Source organism: Amborella trichopoda, chromosome 4 (assembly GCF_054954075.1).
Source record: "Amborella trichopoda isolate Santa Cruz 75 chromosome 4, AtrichopodaSantaCruz75HAP2 v2.0, whole genome shotgun sequence".
Taxonomy (NCBI): domain Eukaryota; kingdom Viridiplantae; phylum Streptophyta; class Magnoliopsida; order Amborellales; family Amborellaceae; genus Amborella; species Amborella trichopoda.
In genome coordinates this window covers 58,283,543-58,303,665 of record NC_142339.1, presented here as the reverse complement: position 1 = coordinate 58,303,665, position 20,123 = coordinate 58,283,543, and the positions used below count along the sequence as shown (strand labels likewise).

Here is a 20,123-nt window from a genome sequence, read left to right as displayed (position 1 = left end):
GCAAGTCCACTCGGACTCGCCTAAGTATGTACATTGCCAAAAAGGCTATACATTTTTTTTAGGGGGGGAAACCAAAAATAAAAAATGAAAATATCACTCATTTGCTGGTCCAAAGTACAACATATTTTCCCAATGGAAATAACATTCATTTGCAAGTATTTTAAAAATAAAAAATGAAAAAAATCTGAAATATTGTCTAAAAACATGCCAACGCAGCTGAACAAAGATTGTTTTGGCTTTGGTTGAACCAAAACACTGTAGACTCAATTATAGGAAATAAAGGAAATATCTTCAACATTGATGAGCAGATAATCATTGATAAAAAAATCAATAAGAGAGTTTTAACACCAAACCATCACTATGAAATTTTATCCATTTTTAGCCCCAAATTTCAGAAATCCAGGTAACAAACACAGTTTTTTCAGCCAGAGAAGCATGGACGCCTCCTGAGTACTTCCACAACTGGCTGGGATAAATTAGGCCTCTCTTCTAAAACTAGAAGCAGAAATAATTCTTCATTCATCCTCTTTATCTTTACCATCACTTTGTCCCTCCAAGACCTTTGACAACTCAGCTTTGCTTGCATCTGCTCATTACATGCAATAGATCAATACAGCAGCATGCCAACAAATCTCAATTCAAACAAGACAAAATAAGAGAGAGAGAGAGAGAGACTGGTCGGTTGTCGATTCCAATGATGAGGTCTCCAAGGATTACATTACCTGCAAATCCTCTCTTCTTAGGAAGCAATCCTGCTTGAGCAGCAACACTGTTCTTCGGAACCTAAATATTAAATCAAATTACTCTTTGGAATCAAAGACCATCAAAACAAAGGAACCCTTTTTTCTTTTGTGGTAATTAACAGGGAAGTGATTGATGTCATTGGATGTAACCAATTAGGTTTACGACGAAACCTACAAATTGTTCACTAATCCAATTTGAGTACATGACAGACATCAACAGAAAATGGAAGAGATGGCAAAAGTACTGGTTTGAGTCTACTAAGACTTCAGTCGTTAAGCTACACAAGTTTCTATCGCGAAGGGAATGCTTTACGAATTGGTATGAAATGAAGGATTTCGGTGAGCAAGAAATGAACTTCCTGAACTCTACGGTGAAATGACCAGGAGGACCCCCCCCCCGGCCTTTCATTGAGTTGGCCTTGCCTCCAAGAACGAAGGATCAGGGGATGAAATCCTCCCTCCCACGAAGTAGATCAAGTATATCCTGAACCGTGGAACCCAAAAACAAAGACCGAACCTATTCAAGAATGGTGAGGAACAAGAGCAGCTAGCTTCTGTGGTTCTATCTGTATGTGTGTGTGTGCAAGAGAGAGAGAGAGAGAGAGCATTGTTGGCAAATGTAAGAACTAGAACAAAAGTGAAGTAAACTTAAGTCTATCCAGACATATCTCAAATTTACCACATCAGATTTTCAGGTATACTAGTTCCAAGAAGACTTTGACAAAGCCTGATTACTATTTAGGATTGTGATTGGTTCCTCCTCGTATGGATTTAAAATATCACGCTCTCTCAAGTGCCAAACCAAATTGCTCTCTGTGGAACAAATGGTAAAGCCAACCTAATATTCTCATTCTAGTATCTCATTCGAAAACTTTCTATGCATGTCATCACCATCATCAAGGTCGGCTACATGAATCATGTTCCTCTATTCTTCTCTATCAAGGGTCATACCCTCAGTAAGACAAAAAGCACCTTATATTTTCTCACTACTTCTATCTATGTCCTTTTGGGCTTTTCCTTACCTTTTTAGAGCCTTTCACTTGAAGCAAATCTATGCTCCTAACCGGTTCTGCATTAGGTCTACATTGCTTATAGCTAGCCAACCTAAGTCTACTTTCCCTCATCCTATCGCCTATTAAAGCTACAACAACATACTCTCGTATGTATTCATTACGAATTTTATCCTATCTTGTCTTGCCACTCAACATCCTCATCTCAACGATGCTCATCCTATAGATATGTTGTCTCATGACCACCCAATATTTTGTCCCATAAAGCATGGCTGGTCTTACAGCCACTGTTTCAAAAAGCAAACCGCTCAGCACCTAGGCGGCCCCCTAGGCGGATATCCCTGGGCACCTGCCTGAACCAGCCTAGGTGTTGGATTTAGTGATAGCCAAATCACTATACCCATATTTTCTTTTAAAGATTAAGGATATTATAGAAATAAAAAATGAATTTTCTTGAGAAGCAAGAAAGTGATATCTTTATAAGAGAGTGAAAGAGGACATAATACCCATCCTTTAAGGTTCACCTCTTAGGGGGTTATGAGGATGGATCTCCAATATGGAGATGGGTCTTCAAGAGAGAGACATGGCCTCCGAGAGAGAGGTGGTATTCCTATGAATTTTGGGTTGATTAAATTTCACTTCTAGAGAGAGAAATCCTCTCGATTGCTGTCGATTTTATCTTTCCGGTAGTGGTATGATATTGCGGTGGGAAAGAAGATATTGATCGAAGGTATGGCTCGATCTAGAGAGCGGATTTAGAAGGGAAGATCGGTAATGGTCTTTTACCGATGTTTAGAGATAGATATTATCTCTTCTAACCCAAAACTGTAATCTTCATTGTGATAGTGGATTTTTAGTTGCCGAGGTCGTGGATGTAGCCTTACGGGGTGAACCACGTAAATCCTGTGTTGTGGTGGTGTGATTTTTAAGTTTTCTTTGTTTCTCGCACTCGATTTATAGTTGTATTCATCTACTTTGCATTTAGCCACGATCTTGGGTGGGATCTCGGTATTTGAGATTTTCGGTTCCGCAAACGAAAGGTTCTCGAGAGCCCTACGCTAGGCGGCCGCCCAGGGCCTGCGCCCTGCCCAAGGGCTGAAATGCGGCTCCTTGAGGGTATTTTCGGATAATTTTTTTAATACGAAAGGGCAAAATTGTGGGTTTTCAGTTCATTTGAAATTTAAAACCCATTAGAGGCTATTTTAGGGAAAGAAAACCCAAAAAAAAAAAATCTACTGGGCCGCCCAAGTTCTGGGCTCCCACCTAGGCGTTGGGCGGCCTGAAACCCCCGACCGTCTAGGTGCCGCCTAGCGCTTTTTGAAATACTGCTTAGCGCATATATTTGACGAAATAAATTTTCATAATAAGCAGAATACCTAAGGGTCCAAACTATGAGAATTGCTTACAGATCAATCAAAAATGTTACTTTTATGCTCCTATTTCCTATAAGGCATCATTCATGAAGTGCGGCACAATTCATGCAAAAGTTTCGTGCTTCCATGAATTACTCCTTTTACTTCGAAGTACATATGAATTTCATGCATGCATTTCTTTTAGGGTCACTAAAATTGAATGTTATTTGGAAATACCATGCATGGTATAATATTCCCAAGAACAAGTCCCTCATTCAATGACCGCTCCATACTGTACTAAATCAAACAGCCAAATAACAGAAAATGACATCTCTAAACTAAAAAAAAGATTGTTTATTTATCCATAAAAGAAAAAGAAACCAATTAGATTCACCTGTCTGAGTAAATATTGCTGTCTTAATCCCAACCATGTTTCCTCTGGAGTCTAGCAAGGGACCACAACTACCATCAACTAACAATACACAATCTCAATCAGATTTCAGTTAAGAATGAGGAATCCTAGCATAACAGCATAACAAGCAACGGCATATTCTTAAGCTTCTTCATTGTAGTTGGCTGATTGGCTCATAACCAATGCAAATATTATGAGAATTCAAAGCAAATAGTTCATGATCAATGTTGAATTTAACTTCGAACAAGTCAACTAAATGCATTCCATAAAAGAGATTCCAATGGTAGAATAACTCAAGCAAAGTCAGCTATTAGAGAGAATGTGCAATGGCTTTTTCGTCATTTCGAGCACGCGGGATTTAAAAAGTCAAGTGTGCCACTGATTTTTACCATTTCAAATTGTTCAAGGCCACTCCATGCGATACATTAGCTCTTTTGTCTGGGGAGTCTAACATGTAGCAGATATACATTAATCCCAGACCCTTTTAGTTTCATTACTGAGTTTTATTGTATACAAGCTTTTGCTCATAAAGGCTCTAGGCAAAGGTGGTCAAGGTGGCGGGTGCCAAAAGGTGATGTCTAGAGTTCCATTCTCACTAGGTCCCAAGTTGAAATTAAGAAAAAGGAATAAAATAAAATAAAAATATGACTCCCAGATACAAGATTTGCACTAAATAAAAAGTGAATTAAAATAACATTGATCATAGATTCATAGTTCAAAGAGCAGAGCCATCATATGCACCTGCTTCCTGGATTGATGGCTGCATCAGTCTAAATACCACAGCCAATTGTAACTCCAGTTTGACCAAAAATTTCTCAATTTAATCCAGTTATAACCCCCACTGTCAAGTGTGGTCAAAACCAAATGGCTTTCCGATGGCTAAACATTGTTGCCCTGCTCTCAAACCAGATGACTTCCCCACTTTAATGGGCTTCAAAAGATCAGTAGGGGAATCCACCTTATTGGATTAAAGAATAGAGAATCATGTTTTGATGCAGCAAAGGACCAATCTAACTGTAAAAAACAAAAAGAGTCACCAATGAGACTCTTAGAAAAGTTAATTAAAGATTTTTCTGTGAAATTAGAAGACTGGAGCCATTCTCCTTTCAATTTACAAAGAAATAGCCCAAACATACCATAGAGTGTTGTAAAGAATGAATAAGTTATCTTATATTCTCGCATTGAACAGCTAGAAGAAGAAAATTCTACCTTCAAGACAGCAAGATCCCTAGCACAGTAAGCACCAACCAACTTGCCCTCATAATTCTTTTGCAGCTTCAAGAAATGAAGCCATCATCATCATCATCAAAGTCTTTTCCTAACTAATTGGGGTCCATTCTGCTCCATTAAGGGTCATACCCTTCATGAAGCCATAAGTCCCCATATATTTTCTCACTACTTCCAACCATATCCTTTTAAGCCTACCCCTTGCCCTTTTGAACCTTCCACTTGAATTAACTCGCACCTCCTAACAGGTGTTGTACTGGGTATGAGCCACACATGGCCAGCCCACCTGAGTCTACTCTCTCTTATCTTATTGCCTATTGGTGTCGCACTTAAATTTTTCCCAAATGCATTCATTTTGAATTCTATTGCTTCTTGTCTTTCCACTCATCCATATCAACATCACCATCTCCGCTACACTCATTATATGGGTATATTGTTTTTGACCACCCAACATTCTGCCCCATAGAGCAAAGTTGGTCTCATAGTTGACATATAGAACTTGCCCTTCAGCTTCATTGGTATGCGGGGATCACATAAAATTCCACTTGCACATCTCTACTTCGCCCACCCAGCTCTAATTCTATGTATAACATGCTCCCCAATCTCCCTATTTTCCTGGATTATCAACCCAAGATATCGAAAGTGCGTTTCTTTTAGTATTTCCTGTCCGTCAACTATTGCATTCCATATGCTCTGTTTTAGTTCGACTAATTTTAAAACCTTTAGATTCTAGAGCATCCTTTCAAAGTTCTAAGTTTGTTTTGAAGTCCATGAAGAAAATATGACTCAAGACCACTGATAGGTAAGATTCAAGAAATTACATATACAAAATAGAGACAAACCAGTATCCTATTTAAATTGTGTTATTATCACTCGCCCTTCAGATGCTAGGATATTAGCACGAGCAACTACTTGACCAAGACTACGATTCCTTGAAAGAGCCTTACTCACGACTGGCAAAAAATACAAATCCCCGTCCATCCCATATCACTCCAAAAACCATTTCCTTCAGGAACCTAGATTGTAGTCACAGATTGGTATTCATAAATGCTCCCCAAACTAAGGATACTATAATAGCACACTTTGACACCATAAAAAAAACAAAAAAAGAGGGGGAAAAAAAGGTTTGCAGGAGAATATATAATCAGTTTGAAGGGAATAGTGAAAGAAAGCTCTTTCTGCCCTCTCTATAGAGAAGTAAAAAATAAGGAAGATAGATTGGCTGAGGAGGGAAGGGATATTAGCTCTCCAATACTTGGGGAATCAGTAACCTAAGGTCTCTCTCTTTGCTTCCCCTCTTCAATCATGGTCACTCTTATCTTCTCTTTCCCTGCATATTCCTCTGTTTGTAAGTGTTATTGAGATCAACTAGATGTGCTCATTTTCCTTGACGAATTATTGGCTACTAAATACTAATTAGAAAGAAAATAGCACCACGATGTTAAGAATAATGGAGCAAAGACAACAAAAATTCCATATAACAAGAGCTAATGGCTCTTATATATACCTCAACATTGCCGGTTATATTCATCTGAGGACGCTATGTCACATATTGACAACAGAATAAGTATTCCACTCGAAAGCCAAAACGATCCTTGCTGCAAAAATAACTAAAATTTGTTTACTTTCTACAATGGTAGAACCAAGTAAAATATTCAATTTTATCACGTTAAACATCAAAAGGGAATAGTTGTCCAGAAGGAAAAACAGGTGGAATAACATCTTCAATTGTCACGGAAGGATCACCTAGGGCATGGGCTGTCAATGCAAAAACCACATCACAAACTCAATACAATACTAATACATCTCTTTTGTTGTATGAATGAAAAATACCATTTTAACAATATCCAAGCAAAGGACATATTAGACACAAGATAATAATAAAAAAAAAGGGGGACATTTATCAATATATACCTTTCAACAATTTAACAATTTACCCTTTCTCAAGTACTCAATCTCATGGTCATAGGTATTTTGATGGGTATTTTGAAATTAAATCAAAATATATTCGTAAAATGTTATGTGCTTTTTTAAATAAAATTTCCCTAAAAAAAATGTGCATTAGTGACCTAGTATTGTTAACAAACTCTTTGAGAGCTCCACATACACATAAATCAGCCAATCCACTAAGTAAAAAGATAAAAATTCTGAATCTTGATCTCAACACAAAAACTACAACAATCCACTTATCACAAGGAGAAGATAATATTTAATCCTATACAATACTAAAATAAAAAGGAAGAACATCAATGTAGCCATATTAAATTTCTCTTTCAGATTTAGTACAACAGAAAATGGAATTTTTGTGTACTTGAACAAATGCAACAAGAACTCTTAAATGTAATGCAAAACTAGTGCAAGAGAGTTCGAACCTGAGTAGTACCTTGGAGGTTAAGGCCAAAAGTAGACAAACTTGCTTGCAATTATCATCCTGCTTGTGAACCAATCAAAACAAGAAGGCTAATGAACCAAGAGAACGTTTACATCTAAAAAGGTTGCTTGTTTGACCAATGAAAACGTGATGAGTGACTGTCTATGTGAGATTTGTCTCTCCTATGAAGTAAAACAATAAAACCTTCAAGATTGACTCTATGTTTCCTATAAAGGATATTGATGAAGAAGAAAGCACGAAAAACCAACAGATTCGAGCTTTCAGGGATTGATCCTGATGATGACCTTTCTGCATAACCCAAGACTGATGTAAAAGGCCAGATTGGTTTAGTTTGTCAGAGATTTCACTTTTTTCCTTTACCTCTTTGAAAAGAATATCAAGATTCATGTAGAATGCGATTGTACAATTAGCGAAATCTGTATTCGTGCATTTGAATATGACTTAGAACATCTTTCCTCTTGCAGCAAAATTCAAAAACCATTTGATCTCCGTGACAGGGTATGGGTTGAATGAACAGCCACTATCACTATTAAATCCTCACAGTTAAGGACAAATTAATTTTAGTCTCAGTGCTTGCAATAAAGTTCTAGTGTCACTAAAAGTTAAATGCACTCAAATACACAAGTTGCATCAAAACAGTAAGCATGTTCATCAATTCCTAACATTTTGAAAAATTATGACGATGTCTATAAATATAGTGAAACCGCTATGCTCATCATTGAAAAAGAGGCAAAAAGCACATAAATATATGACCTGGAACTAAAAACAATTCCACAAGTATACTCAAGAGAGCTTACCATTTAGCCAGATTTCTATCCATAAATCAGTCTAAAGCATATTGTTGGTTGGCGCCTGAAAAGGAAATTGGAGATCCACAAAGTGAGACTCTGAGATTCATTGTGTGATTCAAGAGAAAAAAAAAAACGCATGTGAGGCTCTCAGCGGAAAAGTGTGTGTGTGTCAACCGACCATAGACCATGTCTTAAGAAGAACTGGTTTACCTTTAGAGGGGAACCAAATCAGCATTGCATCTGCATTAGCTCCTTAAAACAATCAATTGACATTTCACTTAGTGGGCTAATGGGCACGCTTCTTATTCTGCCTCATTTTCAATTGCTTTTTATCTCTAATACCATCATATAGAAGTTCATAAGAATGATAAGTTATATGCCCCCTCTTTAGCATTTCCTCAACAAGGATCTTGGGCGCTGCCACCTCCTTCTTATCAACCTTAAAAATTGAATTCACAACATCTGGAACTATCTCCTTCTTCACCATGATGCGGATAATATTAACAGCATCAGGGCCTCTATGGTTTATGCAGAGGCAGTCAATTACTTGTCCAAATGTACTCATATATGGCAAAAGACCCATATCAATCATCGCCAGAAGGAATCTATAAGCCCAATCAACATTTCCAGTCTTAACAAAGCCTTCAATAAGAACACGATATGTGAAAGAATCAGGTTGGAGACCTTTGTCAACCATCTCGTGAAAGATCCTTTCCCCCATCTGAACCTTGAGCTTCTCACAAAATGCATTGATCAGGATGTTAAATGTGGCAACAGTGGGTGTGACTTTAACCTGTTCCATCTTCCCCAATAGCTGATAGGCCTCTTCGAGATCACCATTTCCACAAAGGCCATGAATTAAAGTGCTAAAACTAACAACATCAGGGGTTAGCCCATCATTTCCCATCTTTTCAAGGAGGTCAGAAGCTTCTTTGACTCTATGCCCCTTAGAAAGGCTCTCTATCAATATATTATAGGTGATAACATTAGGAACACAACCTTTTGCCAGCATTCCCTTGTATGTTTCCATTACCTCATTCATTTTACCAGCCTTGCAAAGGCCATTCAACATTGAATTATAAGTGATTACATCAGGAGCTACATCATGGGTCCACATTCTCTCTACAATCTCCAACGCTTTATCCAAGTTTAAACTCTTACAGTAACCATCGATCAGTGTGTTGAAGGTAAAAGCATCAGGAATAAAACCCTCCATTATAGCATCATTCATGAGGCCATGGGCATCAATGACCTTTCCCCTTTTGCATAACCCATTAATAATTATGTTATAAGTCCACATGTTTGGCTTGCAACCACCACCTAACATTTCGTTCACCAACTTAGCCGCCTCCATTATAAGGCCTTGCCTTGTGAGGCCCTTAACAAGTGTATTATATGTTATGATATCAGGTTTCAATCCTTTATCAGAAGCCTGGTTAAAAAGTTCCATAGCTCTCTTCAGGTCACCTTCCTCGCATAGCCCATTTATCAGAGAAGCATATGTGATTCGATCAGGGACGAAACCTTTAAAAACTGCATCTCTAAGAAGCCTAGAAGCATTTTCAATCATGCATATTCGACAATACCCATCAATAACAGTGTTATATGAGAAATCATTAGGGACCAATCCTGCCTCAACCATTTTATGAATATAAGTCTCAGCTTCCACAACTTGACAGGCCTTGCACAACCCACTTATCAGTGTGTTGTAAGAAACAACATCAGGATTCAATCCCTTTAATTCCATAAGATCAAATAAATGGGCAGCCTCCAATAGTTTCCCTTCTTGGCAAAGGCCCCTAATGAACATATTGAAAGTATAGAGATTAGGAGAGATCCCCCTCTTTAACATCTTGTTAAGGAGCTTACCACTTTCTTGAACCTCACCATTCTTGCACAGGGAAAATAAAAGCTTGTTAAATGTAGCTATATCAGGATATATCTCTTGCTTGAGCATCTCATCAAACAATTTACTGGCTTCAACACAAGAACTCTCTTCATATAAACCACCAACTACGGTACAATATGCCACTGCATTCAATTTGCAACCGAATTCGGGCATGTTTCTTAGAAGCCTAAGAGCGGCATGAAGCCTTTTTGTTTTACAAAAGGATTTAATCCTAATTGTATAAGTATACACATCAGGGGAGATCCCCTTATCTATCGTTCGTAAGTACACTTTATGGGCTTGGTCATAATACTTATTCTCAATCAAAATGTTCATAATTGTGTTATAAGATCCAACAGAGGGTTCACAATCGAAAAAATCCATTCTTTCGAATGTGTTCACTGCCTCTTGGATCTTCCCAGCCTTTCCATAGTATCGCATAACATTAATGTAAACCCCTTCTAAAAAATTTGAAGGAACATTCAATCTCATCTCCTGCAGAAGATTTTCCATGGCTTCAAATTCTCGATGAAAACCAAGTTTTTCTATCATACACTTATAAGTTAACAATGTATGAGTAAACCCATCTTCTTTCTTAACTGAATTGAACATTTCAAGAGCTCTGAGAGGGTCTCTCTGGTATTTAACAACAACAGCCACATGTTTAGGGAGCAAAGTGGGCTTCATCCCATAACAGTAAAATGGGATGAAGGCCCAAAACCTATTAAAACTAGACCAATTACTGGAATATACACGGACCCATTTTCTCTTAAAGAATAAACTGAACATCCTCTTTTTTCAAAAATGGTTTCTCTAACAAAACCAAACAAAAGTAACGCAGTAAAGCCTTATTAAACTAAACCAATCGTCGAAAAATACACAGACCCGTCACCTTTGGAAGAATAAAATGAACATAGCGTGGTTTCATTGATGTTTCCTTGAACAAACCCAACAAAATTTACTCTAGTAACGCTTGAGAAAGGCATCTCAGTTCACAGAAAAACTTTACCGCCATTCGGAGCTCCAGAAGTGACTGCTCCTTGCAGTTTGTAGCTAAGATTGACAGGAAAAAGGCCTTTGAATGGAGAAAGGAGAAGGAAAAAAAACACATTTTTAGTGCTGGATATAGATTACAGAGGAGCAACTGCCTGCAATGGAAGACTCGCCTTTGTGCCCACATTGCAATGAATCGGTTGAGCTATTGGGTGAATCACTAGCCATCGAGTCGTTCTCCGTTGAATCAAAGCTCCAAATGCACAGAGAGAATGCGAAACTCGCGTCTGTGAAAAGAGGGAGACGAAACATTCGTCTGGCGCGTAGAGAGAGTTTTCGTTGTTTTGATTTCTATTCATTATTAGGAAAATACCATATAAGGTTGCAACCTTGAAATGAAGAGTTAAGGTGTACGTTGAATATTTCGAATCTAAAAAATAGTGAATCTTGCAATATATTATCTAGATTATCATTTTAATGGCTATTAATCTATTTGAACTAATTTTAAAGTTTAAAATTTTATTATTAAAAGTAAAAATAAATTTTTAAGTTACTTTTGAAAAAAAAAAATTATACAAAAATTACCTGTTATGATAAAATTTAATGTACATTACAAATGAAAAGTAAACAAAATTTTTTGCCATGTATTAAATAAAATAGCATAATTATGTCCGTCGGATTTCAAATCGAGTGATTGTGAATATATGTCGTTCACTAAATTCAAAGTTCAAAAAATAAATTTTTCGAGCATCATTCGTCACACACCCCATGCCGTAACTAGGAGAAATTATGACGTTCTTTCTTCCCATATATTTGCTCATGCAATAAATCATAGTAATTCTTGTTCTTCGGATGGGAAATATGGCGCCTACATTTATGTTACAAAGTGTCACAAAAATTGTATTTAATTATGAGAGCGTTGCAACATTCCGATCAATTGTTTCCATTGGATTAAGAGCAGGAAGGAAGATAATGGATAGATCTGCTGATTCCTCGAATTAGTTCTTACCGAAGGAGTAAAATATTGACATAATTCGAAGAAGTGGCAACGCTAGGGTAATAGATATATTATGTATTTTTTAAATTAAACGAAAAGACTCGAAAATAAAAGCACTAATGCCACGACCAGTCCGTAAATTGTAAGCACACTTTCACCCACCCAATCTCAATCTCGTACCTAGGGGCTACGGATGATTATGAATTTGTAATAAATAATAATAAGTCTTATTATATAGTTTTTCTTTAGGTAGTTGTATATTTTGGGGTTGGACTGGGAAAGAGGATTTTTTTGTTTGGAATTTCAAAATTTTGGAAGCAAAATACCTCACTGGAACTTTGGATGTAAATTTCAAAACTTTTTAAAGTGCATTTTTCTTTACTTCATAGCTTATTAACAATGATGGTTAGAGAAACAAATTTCACATATTGCCTACTTGTAAAACTTCATTTCATTCACTTACTTTCCCAACTATTTAGTTACCAATGCCTAAAGTGCCTACATTTCAAGTTTGGAACCTAAAACAATTGAAGTTGGTACGAACAAGATGGATGTTTGTTGTCCCAACCATTTTTGCTAGTCCCAATCCCAATAGAGCAAATAAAAAAAATGGATAATTTATAACAAAGTTATTATGCTATTGATTTCTAGGTGTAGTGCTTCTTCCCCATGCCGATTGACCTACAGTAAAGAATCTATAGGCGTAACCTTTCGCTCAATACTAGAATCAACAATTGAAGCCTCCGAGGCTGCATCAATCGTGAAGGCTTGACACAAGGTATTGTTCTATCTATGAACTTCACCTTCGCCAAGCATGGGTTTCTTTCTTCAATTTTTTTCTTCATTTCATTCACTTACTTTCCTAACTATTTAGTTACCAATACCTAAACTACCTACATTTCAACTTTGGAAACTAAACAATTGAGGGCTTGGCAACTGAGTTAGATGAACCAATTGACCTATATAAACCGGGTTCAAAACTCAAAACATGTCCTCTCATTAAAAAAAAGTTATCTTCCGATAATCCATAACAATCAAAGGTATTTATGTTTTTTGACTCGCATAATTTAAATGAGGCCAAATTATCAAAATACCCCGGCTTGTTCTTAGTTTCAAAGCTCAAACAATTTTTTTAATAAAATATGTTTCAAGTTTGGAACCCATAGCAAGCATGTGTGTATTTAAAGTATTTGGCTCAAGTGACTTAAATATATTAAATTACCAAAATACTCTCACTTAGCTCCCACTAATCTCCCACATTTGTAAATCTAGTGCTCTATCTAATTTTTCCCTTCTTCATTATATTAAATTTTACGGATTTTTACAATAATATATTATTTAGATACTATTCTGTAACTAAATAAATTTCAGTTATAAAACTAAAGAAAAATTATCGAAAATACACTTATCCCTATTCAGCATCTTACAGATTTGCAACTATGTATTTTGATGGGATATTTGAAATTAAACCAAAATAAATACTTAAAATGTTAGATAGTTCAATATCTTAGATGTATTATGATAAATTACCTTGAAACTAGATGAGCACCAAACCAACTAGTTGAGCACCAAATTGTAACAAATACCAAGGTTTATACCCATCAATACCCATAATAGGATGGAATTCAATTATCCAAAGAGCAAATTATGAAACTATAGTCATGGGTTACAGAAATAAGACCGCATGCTTCGAGTGTAGTAGACACTCATACCCAACATCCACTGCCCATCCTTGCTTATGGTGCAGATGAGTAATCATCTGGCTTTAAACAAGAGCACGATTAAAACTCATCTCCCACCATTCAGGGATAACTACATGCAGTGGATGTTGGATCCGATTACTGAACACTCTGCTGGATCAAAGTACAACATATTTTCCCAATGGAGATATCATTCATTTGCTAGTATTTTATATAAAAAAAATTTAAAACTCAAATATTGTATAGAAATTGGTTGACATAGACAAAGAAAGTTGTTTGGCTTGAATGAAGTGAATTAAACAACAACAGAGTCAGTCATGGGAAATTAAGGAAACAATCCTCAAAATCAATAAGCAGTTAATCATTAATATAACTATCACTTTCTGAAATTTTAATCATTTTTAGCAAAATTTCAGAGACTCAGTTAACAAAGTACAGCCCCTTCAACCAGAACAAGGGATACAGACTGAGTACCACAACCAGATCGGGTAAATTAGGCCATGCCCAAGAGTCCATATATATGTGTGTGTGAGAGAGAGAGAGAGAGTTCTCATAATTTGTCAAGAAGCACTCTCCTCCAAAACTAGAAGCAGCACTAAAATGTGTGTGTGTGTGAGAGAGAGAGAGAGTTTTTGCAATTTGTCAAGAAACACTCTCCTCCAAAACTAGAGGCAGCACTATTTCTTCATTCATCCTCTTAATCTTTACCATCACCGTGTCCCCAACACTGTAATCATCCAAGACCTTGGACAACTCAGCTTTGCTTTTAATCTGCTCATCATATGCAATAGATCAATATAGCAGCATGCCAACAAATCTTAACTCAAAAAAAAAAAGAGAGAGTGAGAGGCATACCGGTCGGTTGTCAATGCTTATGATGATGTCCCCGAGAATTATGTTGCCTGCAAATCCTCTCTTTGTAGGAAGCAATCCTGCTCGAGCAGCAACACTGTTCTCAAGAACCTAAATATTAAACCACAAAACAGGGTGAAAAACAAGAAGTGGCTAGGTTCCTTGGTTCTATGTGTCTCTGTGTGTGTTTTTGTGTGTGTGTGTGGCCTTTAATAGAGCAGAACGAAGAACCAAGATTTATGTGGCCGACCCCAAATAATTGAGAAAAGGCTAAAATAATGATGATGATGACGTGTGTGTGTGAAAGAGAGAGAGAGAGAGAGAGTTTGCAAATGTAAGAACAAGATTTGCATACTTAACAAGGAAAATGAGGTAAGCTTAAGAGAAGTATATCTAGATATATCTCAAATTTGCCATATCACATTTTTCAGGTATACCAGTTCCAAGAAGATTTTGACAAAGAATGCTTACTTGTAGAACAAGGGCTCCGTTTCGCACATTTAATTGATTAGCTATTGGGTCTGGAGCAATTTCAATGTTGAAACCAGCACGAACAACCTGGAAAGAAAGTAAACAGAAGAAGATCTTAGATCCAAACATTCATTAGTGACTGAACCAGTTGTCTTGCACATTCCTAAGCAAAAAGTGGCCATATAGTGTGACTAAACCTTGCTTTTAGAGTCAGAACCAAACCAAATGAGAAAGTAACAGTGATCCACATTAAAGATTAGGAATAAATAATTAAGAAAAGGGACAATATAGAAGTTCCACAATAACTCACTTTCCCAGACTGGATTAATTGAGGAATGATTTTAAGTACTGTTGATGAAGGGATAGCAAAACCCACGCCTGCTGATGTCCCTGCAGTGCATGGCAATATCCAAGTATTGTTTAAGGATCATGATTGGCACCCCGCCATATGGATTGTAGAATATCACGCTCTCTCAAGTGCCAACCAAATTGTTCTCTGTGGAACAAATGGTAAAGACAAAAATCTATGCATATATCTGATAAAATAAATTTTCTTAATAAGCAGAATATTGAAGTGTCCGATCTATAAGAATTTCTTGCAGATCAATCAAAAATGTCGCTTTTGAGCTACTATTTCCTATAAGGGCATCACTAATGAGGCGCTTAAGCACAATTCATGCATAATTTCATGCTTCCATGAATGACTCCTTTTACTTAGAAGTGCATATGAATTTCATGCATGCATCACTTGTAGGGTCACTAAAATTTAATGTTATTTGCATATACAAAGAAAAAGATAAGTTTTTTTAGTACTATCCACACTAGAATATTCTCAATAACAAATCCCTACAAAAAGGAACAATATTCAACAAATACTTTTCAGAAATTATGATGCATTCAAGGACAGCTCCATACTTTACTAAATCAAACAGCCAAATGACAGAAAATGATGTCTACAGACTTAGAAAAAGATTGCTTATAATCCAAAAAAAAACAAAACAAAAAAAACAATTACATTATATCCACCTGTCTGAGTAAATATTGCTGTGTTGATCCCAACCATGTTTCCTCTGGAATCTAGCAAGGGACCACCACTGCCAACAATACACAATCTCTATCAGAATTCAGTTAAGAATGAAGAATTATAGCATAACACGCATCAGTATATTCTTTAGCTCCTTCAATGTAGTTGGCTGATTGGCTCATAACCAATGTGCAGATCATGTGAGTTCAAAGAAACAGTTCATGATCAATATTGAATTTAATTTCGAACAAGTCAGCTGCATGCATTCCCTAGAAGAGATTCCAACATTAGAATATTCTTCAATATAAGTCAGTTGTTAGAGAGAATGTGCAATGGCAATTTTTGTCATTTCGAGCATGAGGGATTAAAAATGTCAAGTATGCCACTGATTTCCACCATTTTAAGGGATCAAATTGTTCAGGGCCACTCCATGCAATAAATTAGATATTTTCTCTGGGGAATCTAATATGTAGATGATATACATTAATCCCAGATCCTTTTTAGTTTCATTAGTAAGTTTGAGAATACACAAGCTTTTTCTGGGAATGGATCTAGGCAAAGGTGGTCAAGTGGCGGGTGCCAAAAGGTGACGTCTAGAGTTCCATTCTCACCAGATCCCAAGTTGACATTGAAGAAAAGAAGGACTTCCTGATACAAGATCTGTACTAAATAAAAAGTGATCAAAATAATATTGATCGAAGTTCACAGAGCAGAGCCATTATATGCACCTGTTTCCTGGATTGATGGCTGCGTCAGTCTGAATACCACCACCAATTGTAACTCCAGTTTGACTTAAAATTTCTCGATTTAATCCACTAATAACCCCCACTGTCAAAGTGTGGTCAAAACCAAATGGATTTCCGATGGCTAGACACTGTTGCCCAACTCTCAAACCAGATGACTTCCCCACATTAATTGGCTTCAAAAGATCAGTAGGGGCATCCACCTAATGCCATTAAAGAATAAAGAATCATGTTTTCATGCAGAAATGGACCAACCTAGTTGTAAAAACCACCGTAACTCAATAATGTCACTCTTAGAAAGTTAATTAAAGATCTTTCTATAAAAGGGGACATTCTCCCTTCAATTTACAAAGAAACAGCCCAAAAATAGTATTAAGAGTGTTTTTAAAGAATGAAGAAGTTATCTTATATCCTAGCATTGAACAGCTAGAAGGATAAAGTTCTACCTTCAAGACAGCAAGATCCTTAGCACGGTCTGCACCAACCAACTTGCCCTCATAATCCTTTTGCAGCCTTCAAGAAATCAAGTCAATGAGGAAAAATATGACTTAAACACCACTGATAGGTAAGATTCAAGAAATTACAGATATGAAACGGAGACAAACCAGTATCTTATTTAATTTATGTTGAAAGAAAATAGCAATTAGATTCTGGACCTAGAGCTCACCCTTCAGATGCTAAGATGTTAACACGAGCAACTACTTGACCAAGACTAGGATTCCTTGAAAGAGCATTACTCACAACTGTGGCAAAAAATACATATCCATAATTAAGGAAAGACATCAACTAACCAAGACTTTAACATTCAATGACAAAAAAAACAAAACCGATAATGAAATGTCAACTATTAGATAATCTATGATCCTTGAGGTGGACGTGCAGTATAATCCAGACAAGTCAAATCCTACTGCACAGCCTGAGCCTAAGAAACCATGCAAAAGAGATGTGGCATCCAGGCAAACTCCAAATAACACCTAAATTAAAGAGTTATCATACATTGCAAACAATAAACCACAAGTTTTCCCAATCAGACTTACCATGATAGTTTGTCACAATATGTCCTTGCCCATCCCATACCACTCCAGATCCATTTCCTTCGGGAACCTGGATTTAGTCACAGATTGGTATTCATAAATGCTACCCCAAACTTGCTAGGGCATAGCACACTTTATTGCCATTTAACAAAAAACAAAAAGAGGAAAGGGGGAAAAAAGTTTTGCAAGATAATGCGTAATCAGTTTGAAGAGAAAGGTGAAAAGGAAGATCTTTCTGCCATTTCTGCAGAGAAGCAAACAAGATAGAAGATAGATTGGCTGCGGACGGAATGGATATTAGCTCTCGAAAGCTTGGGGAGTCAGTAACCTAAAATTTCTCTCTGCTTCTTTTTGTTATCAAGGTCACTCTATCTTTATCTTATCTTCTCTTTTCCTGCCCCCCTTATTATATGCATCTGTTAGTATATGTTCTTGAGTGCAACTGTATGCGTGATGGAGCAAAGACAACAAAAATTACTAAATAAATTCTAAATAGAAAAAAAATAGCAGCACTATGTTACGAGCTAATAAAGCAAAGACAACATAAATTCTATGCAACAGGAGCTAATGGCTCTTATATATACCTCAACAATGCCTGTTATATTCAGCTGAGGACGCAATGTCACATCAAAAATGTTGACAACAGAATAGGTATTCTTCTCAAAAACCTTAACGATCCTTTCCTGAAAAAATAAAGAAAATTCATTTCCTTTCTACAATGATAGAACCAAAAAAACAAAAATAAAAAATGTATTTGATTTTATCATGTTAAACCTCAGAAGGGAATAATTTCCCAGAAGGAAGAATGGGTGGAGTAACTTCTTCAATTGTCACGGAAGGATCACCGAGGGCATGGGCTGTCAATGCAAAAACAAACATTACAAACTCAATACAATGCTAATACATCAACTCGTTTGTAGTATAAAGGAAAGGTACTCTTTTAACAATATCAAAGCAAAAGCACATACTAGACACGAGATAATAGAAAATCAGCCAATCCGCTAACTAGAAAAAGGCATACAATGCCAATTCCTAGAATAAAAGGATCCTAAATGCCGAATCTTGATCTCAAGGTAAAACTTACAAATACAATAATCCACTTATCACAAGGAAAAAACTATATTCAATCCTTTACAATACCAAAATAAAAAAGAAATGATCCCATCAATGCAAGTTCGAAATGCTTATTGAGAGCATGAATGCAGCCATATGAAATTTCTCCTTCTGGTTTAGTACAACAGAAAACGGAATTTTTGTGTACTTGAAGAAATCTAACAACTCTTAAATGTAATGTAAATCTAATGTAAGACATTAGATCGAACCTGAGTAGTACCTTAAAGGTTGAGGCCAAAAATATACGAACATGCTCGCGATTACCATCCTACGCTTTGTGAAAATATTACACCAAACGCTCGTCTCATCAGTTTTCTTATTGCAATCTTCATTTGGCCTAAAATATCACAAACAAAATAACAAAAGTAAAGTATAATCAGGATCAGGGAATTAAGAGTAACTACCACCCACTATGCCAATTCTGATCAATCAACACTAACCAGGCAAGAAAATATCAGAAAATAAAACAAAAAACTGATTCTGGCCAAAATTCAACAGTAGGGCCCCAGTTCGTTGAAGATTCAGTTCCTGTTTTGGTCCAAAACCCAACCATAATTTTCCAACTTGCATAGTTAACACGTATAACGAAATAATGAGATGAATTACCCATCAAACAAAGGAAGCAACATTCAAATGAAGCGTGCCGGCCAAATTAAAGCACCCCAACTCCATAGAGAGATTAGGATGAACTGATAAAGTAAATATGGATAACATAAAAAAGATTAAAGCAGTTAATTGCAAGCCTTAGTACTCACTGTGAGTGAATGGAATCACCAACATTATGCTTTGAGAGATGTAAAGGAGAACGAAGGCCTCTGAAGAAAGCCTCTCTGCATCCATGGTGTACGGGCGGTCCATGGCCATGCATTTGAAGGGGCGCGTTGCAAAGTGACAAGTGCATTGCTTCCAGAGCTCAGCTCCGTTTAGCTAAACCAACTACAGAGGTGAGAGCGAGAGAGAGAGAGAGAGAGAGTTGGAATTGCTAATGGGAGATGGCAGAGGAGAGAAGATAGAGTACGGGTATAAAATCAGAGGCCTACATTTACAAGCACGAGAGATTTGGGAATGAGTGGCTGCAAATATTCAAAACCAGAGAGAGTGATGAATGAGAGAGAGAGAGTTGGGAATGAGTGGTTGCCAAGGTTCAAAACCCAGAACAGATAGAAAAAAAGGGAAAAAAAAATGCCAATATCTCTTGTACATAAAAACATCATTTAAGGGGTTTAACCCGCCATGAAGAAAACATCAAAGAATCAAATAATCCTGGTTAATTTTAGGAGCACTTGCTTTTTTTTCATTTTAGTTGGGTACCCTTAAAAAAAAAATTCTTGGGGAAGTATTAAAAGAGACTTTTATTTATTTTTGTACAAGGTGGTCATCA

At 36.6% G+C, this 20,123-nt stretch overlaps 2 protein-coding genes across 11 annotated transcripts; both read right to left on the bottom strand.

The window, feature by feature from the left end:
* Positions 1 to 242: 242 nt before the first annotated feature.
* On the bottom strand, positions 243 to 11,169 carry LOC18422200 (Pentatricopeptide repeat (PPR) superfamily protein). Of its 9 annotated transcripts, none has more exons than XM_020666401.2 (7): positions 8,138 to 11,169; positions 7,934 to 7,988; positions 7,117 to 7,175; positions 6,252 to 6,342; positions 3,500 to 3,577; positions 723 to 783; positions 243 to 586 (listed from the first exon to the last, which is right to left on the bottom strand). In XM_020666401.2, exon 1 carries the CDS (start codon positions 10,602 to 10,604, stop codon positions 8,214 to 8,216), a length of 2,391 nt encoding a protein of 796 aa, XP_020522060.1. In that variant the 5' UTR covers positions 10,605 to 11,169; the 3' UTR covers positions 243 to 586; positions 723 to 783; positions 3,500 to 3,577; positions 6,252 to 6,342; positions 7,117 to 7,175; positions 7,934 to 7,988; positions 8,138 to 8,213. The 9 variants fall into 9 exon arrangements, with proteins under 9 accessions (XP_020522060.1, XP_088722239.1, XP_020522062.1 ...); XM_088866113.1 differs by having other exon boundaries at positions 3,500 to 3,550; positions 8,138 to 11,162; XM_020666403.2 differs by having other exon boundaries at positions 7,128 to 7,175; positions 8,138 to 11,162.
* A 2,678-nt stretch (positions 11,170 to 13,847) lies between these two features.
* DEG8 (Trypsin family protein with PDZ domain-containing protein) lies at positions 13,848 to 19,905 on the bottom strand. 2 transcript variants are annotated; one of them, XR_016055075.1, is made up of 13 exons: positions 19,498 to 19,904; positions 18,952 to 19,079; positions 18,404 to 18,486; positions 18,214 to 18,312; positions 17,633 to 17,699; positions 17,263 to 17,338; positions 17,042 to 17,108; positions 16,581 to 16,798; positions 15,844 to 15,922; positions 15,139 to 15,218; positions 14,829 to 14,915; positions 14,361 to 14,468; positions 13,848 to 14,276 (listed from the first exon to the last, which is right to left on the bottom strand). XR_016055075.1 is itself a non-coding variant. In XM_006827151.4 (13 exons), exons 1-13 carry the CDS (start codon positions 19,641 to 19,643, stop codon positions 14,148 to 14,150), a joined length of 1,356 nt encoding a protein of 451 aa, XP_006827214.1. In that variant the 5' UTR covers positions 19,644 to 19,905; the 3' UTR covers positions 13,848 to 14,147. The 2 variants fall into 2 exon arrangements, 1 of the variants encoding a protein (XP_006827214.1); XM_006827151.4 differs by having other exon boundaries at positions 15,855 to 15,922; positions 19,498 to 19,905.
* Positions 19,906 to 20,123: the final 218 nt, after the last annotated feature.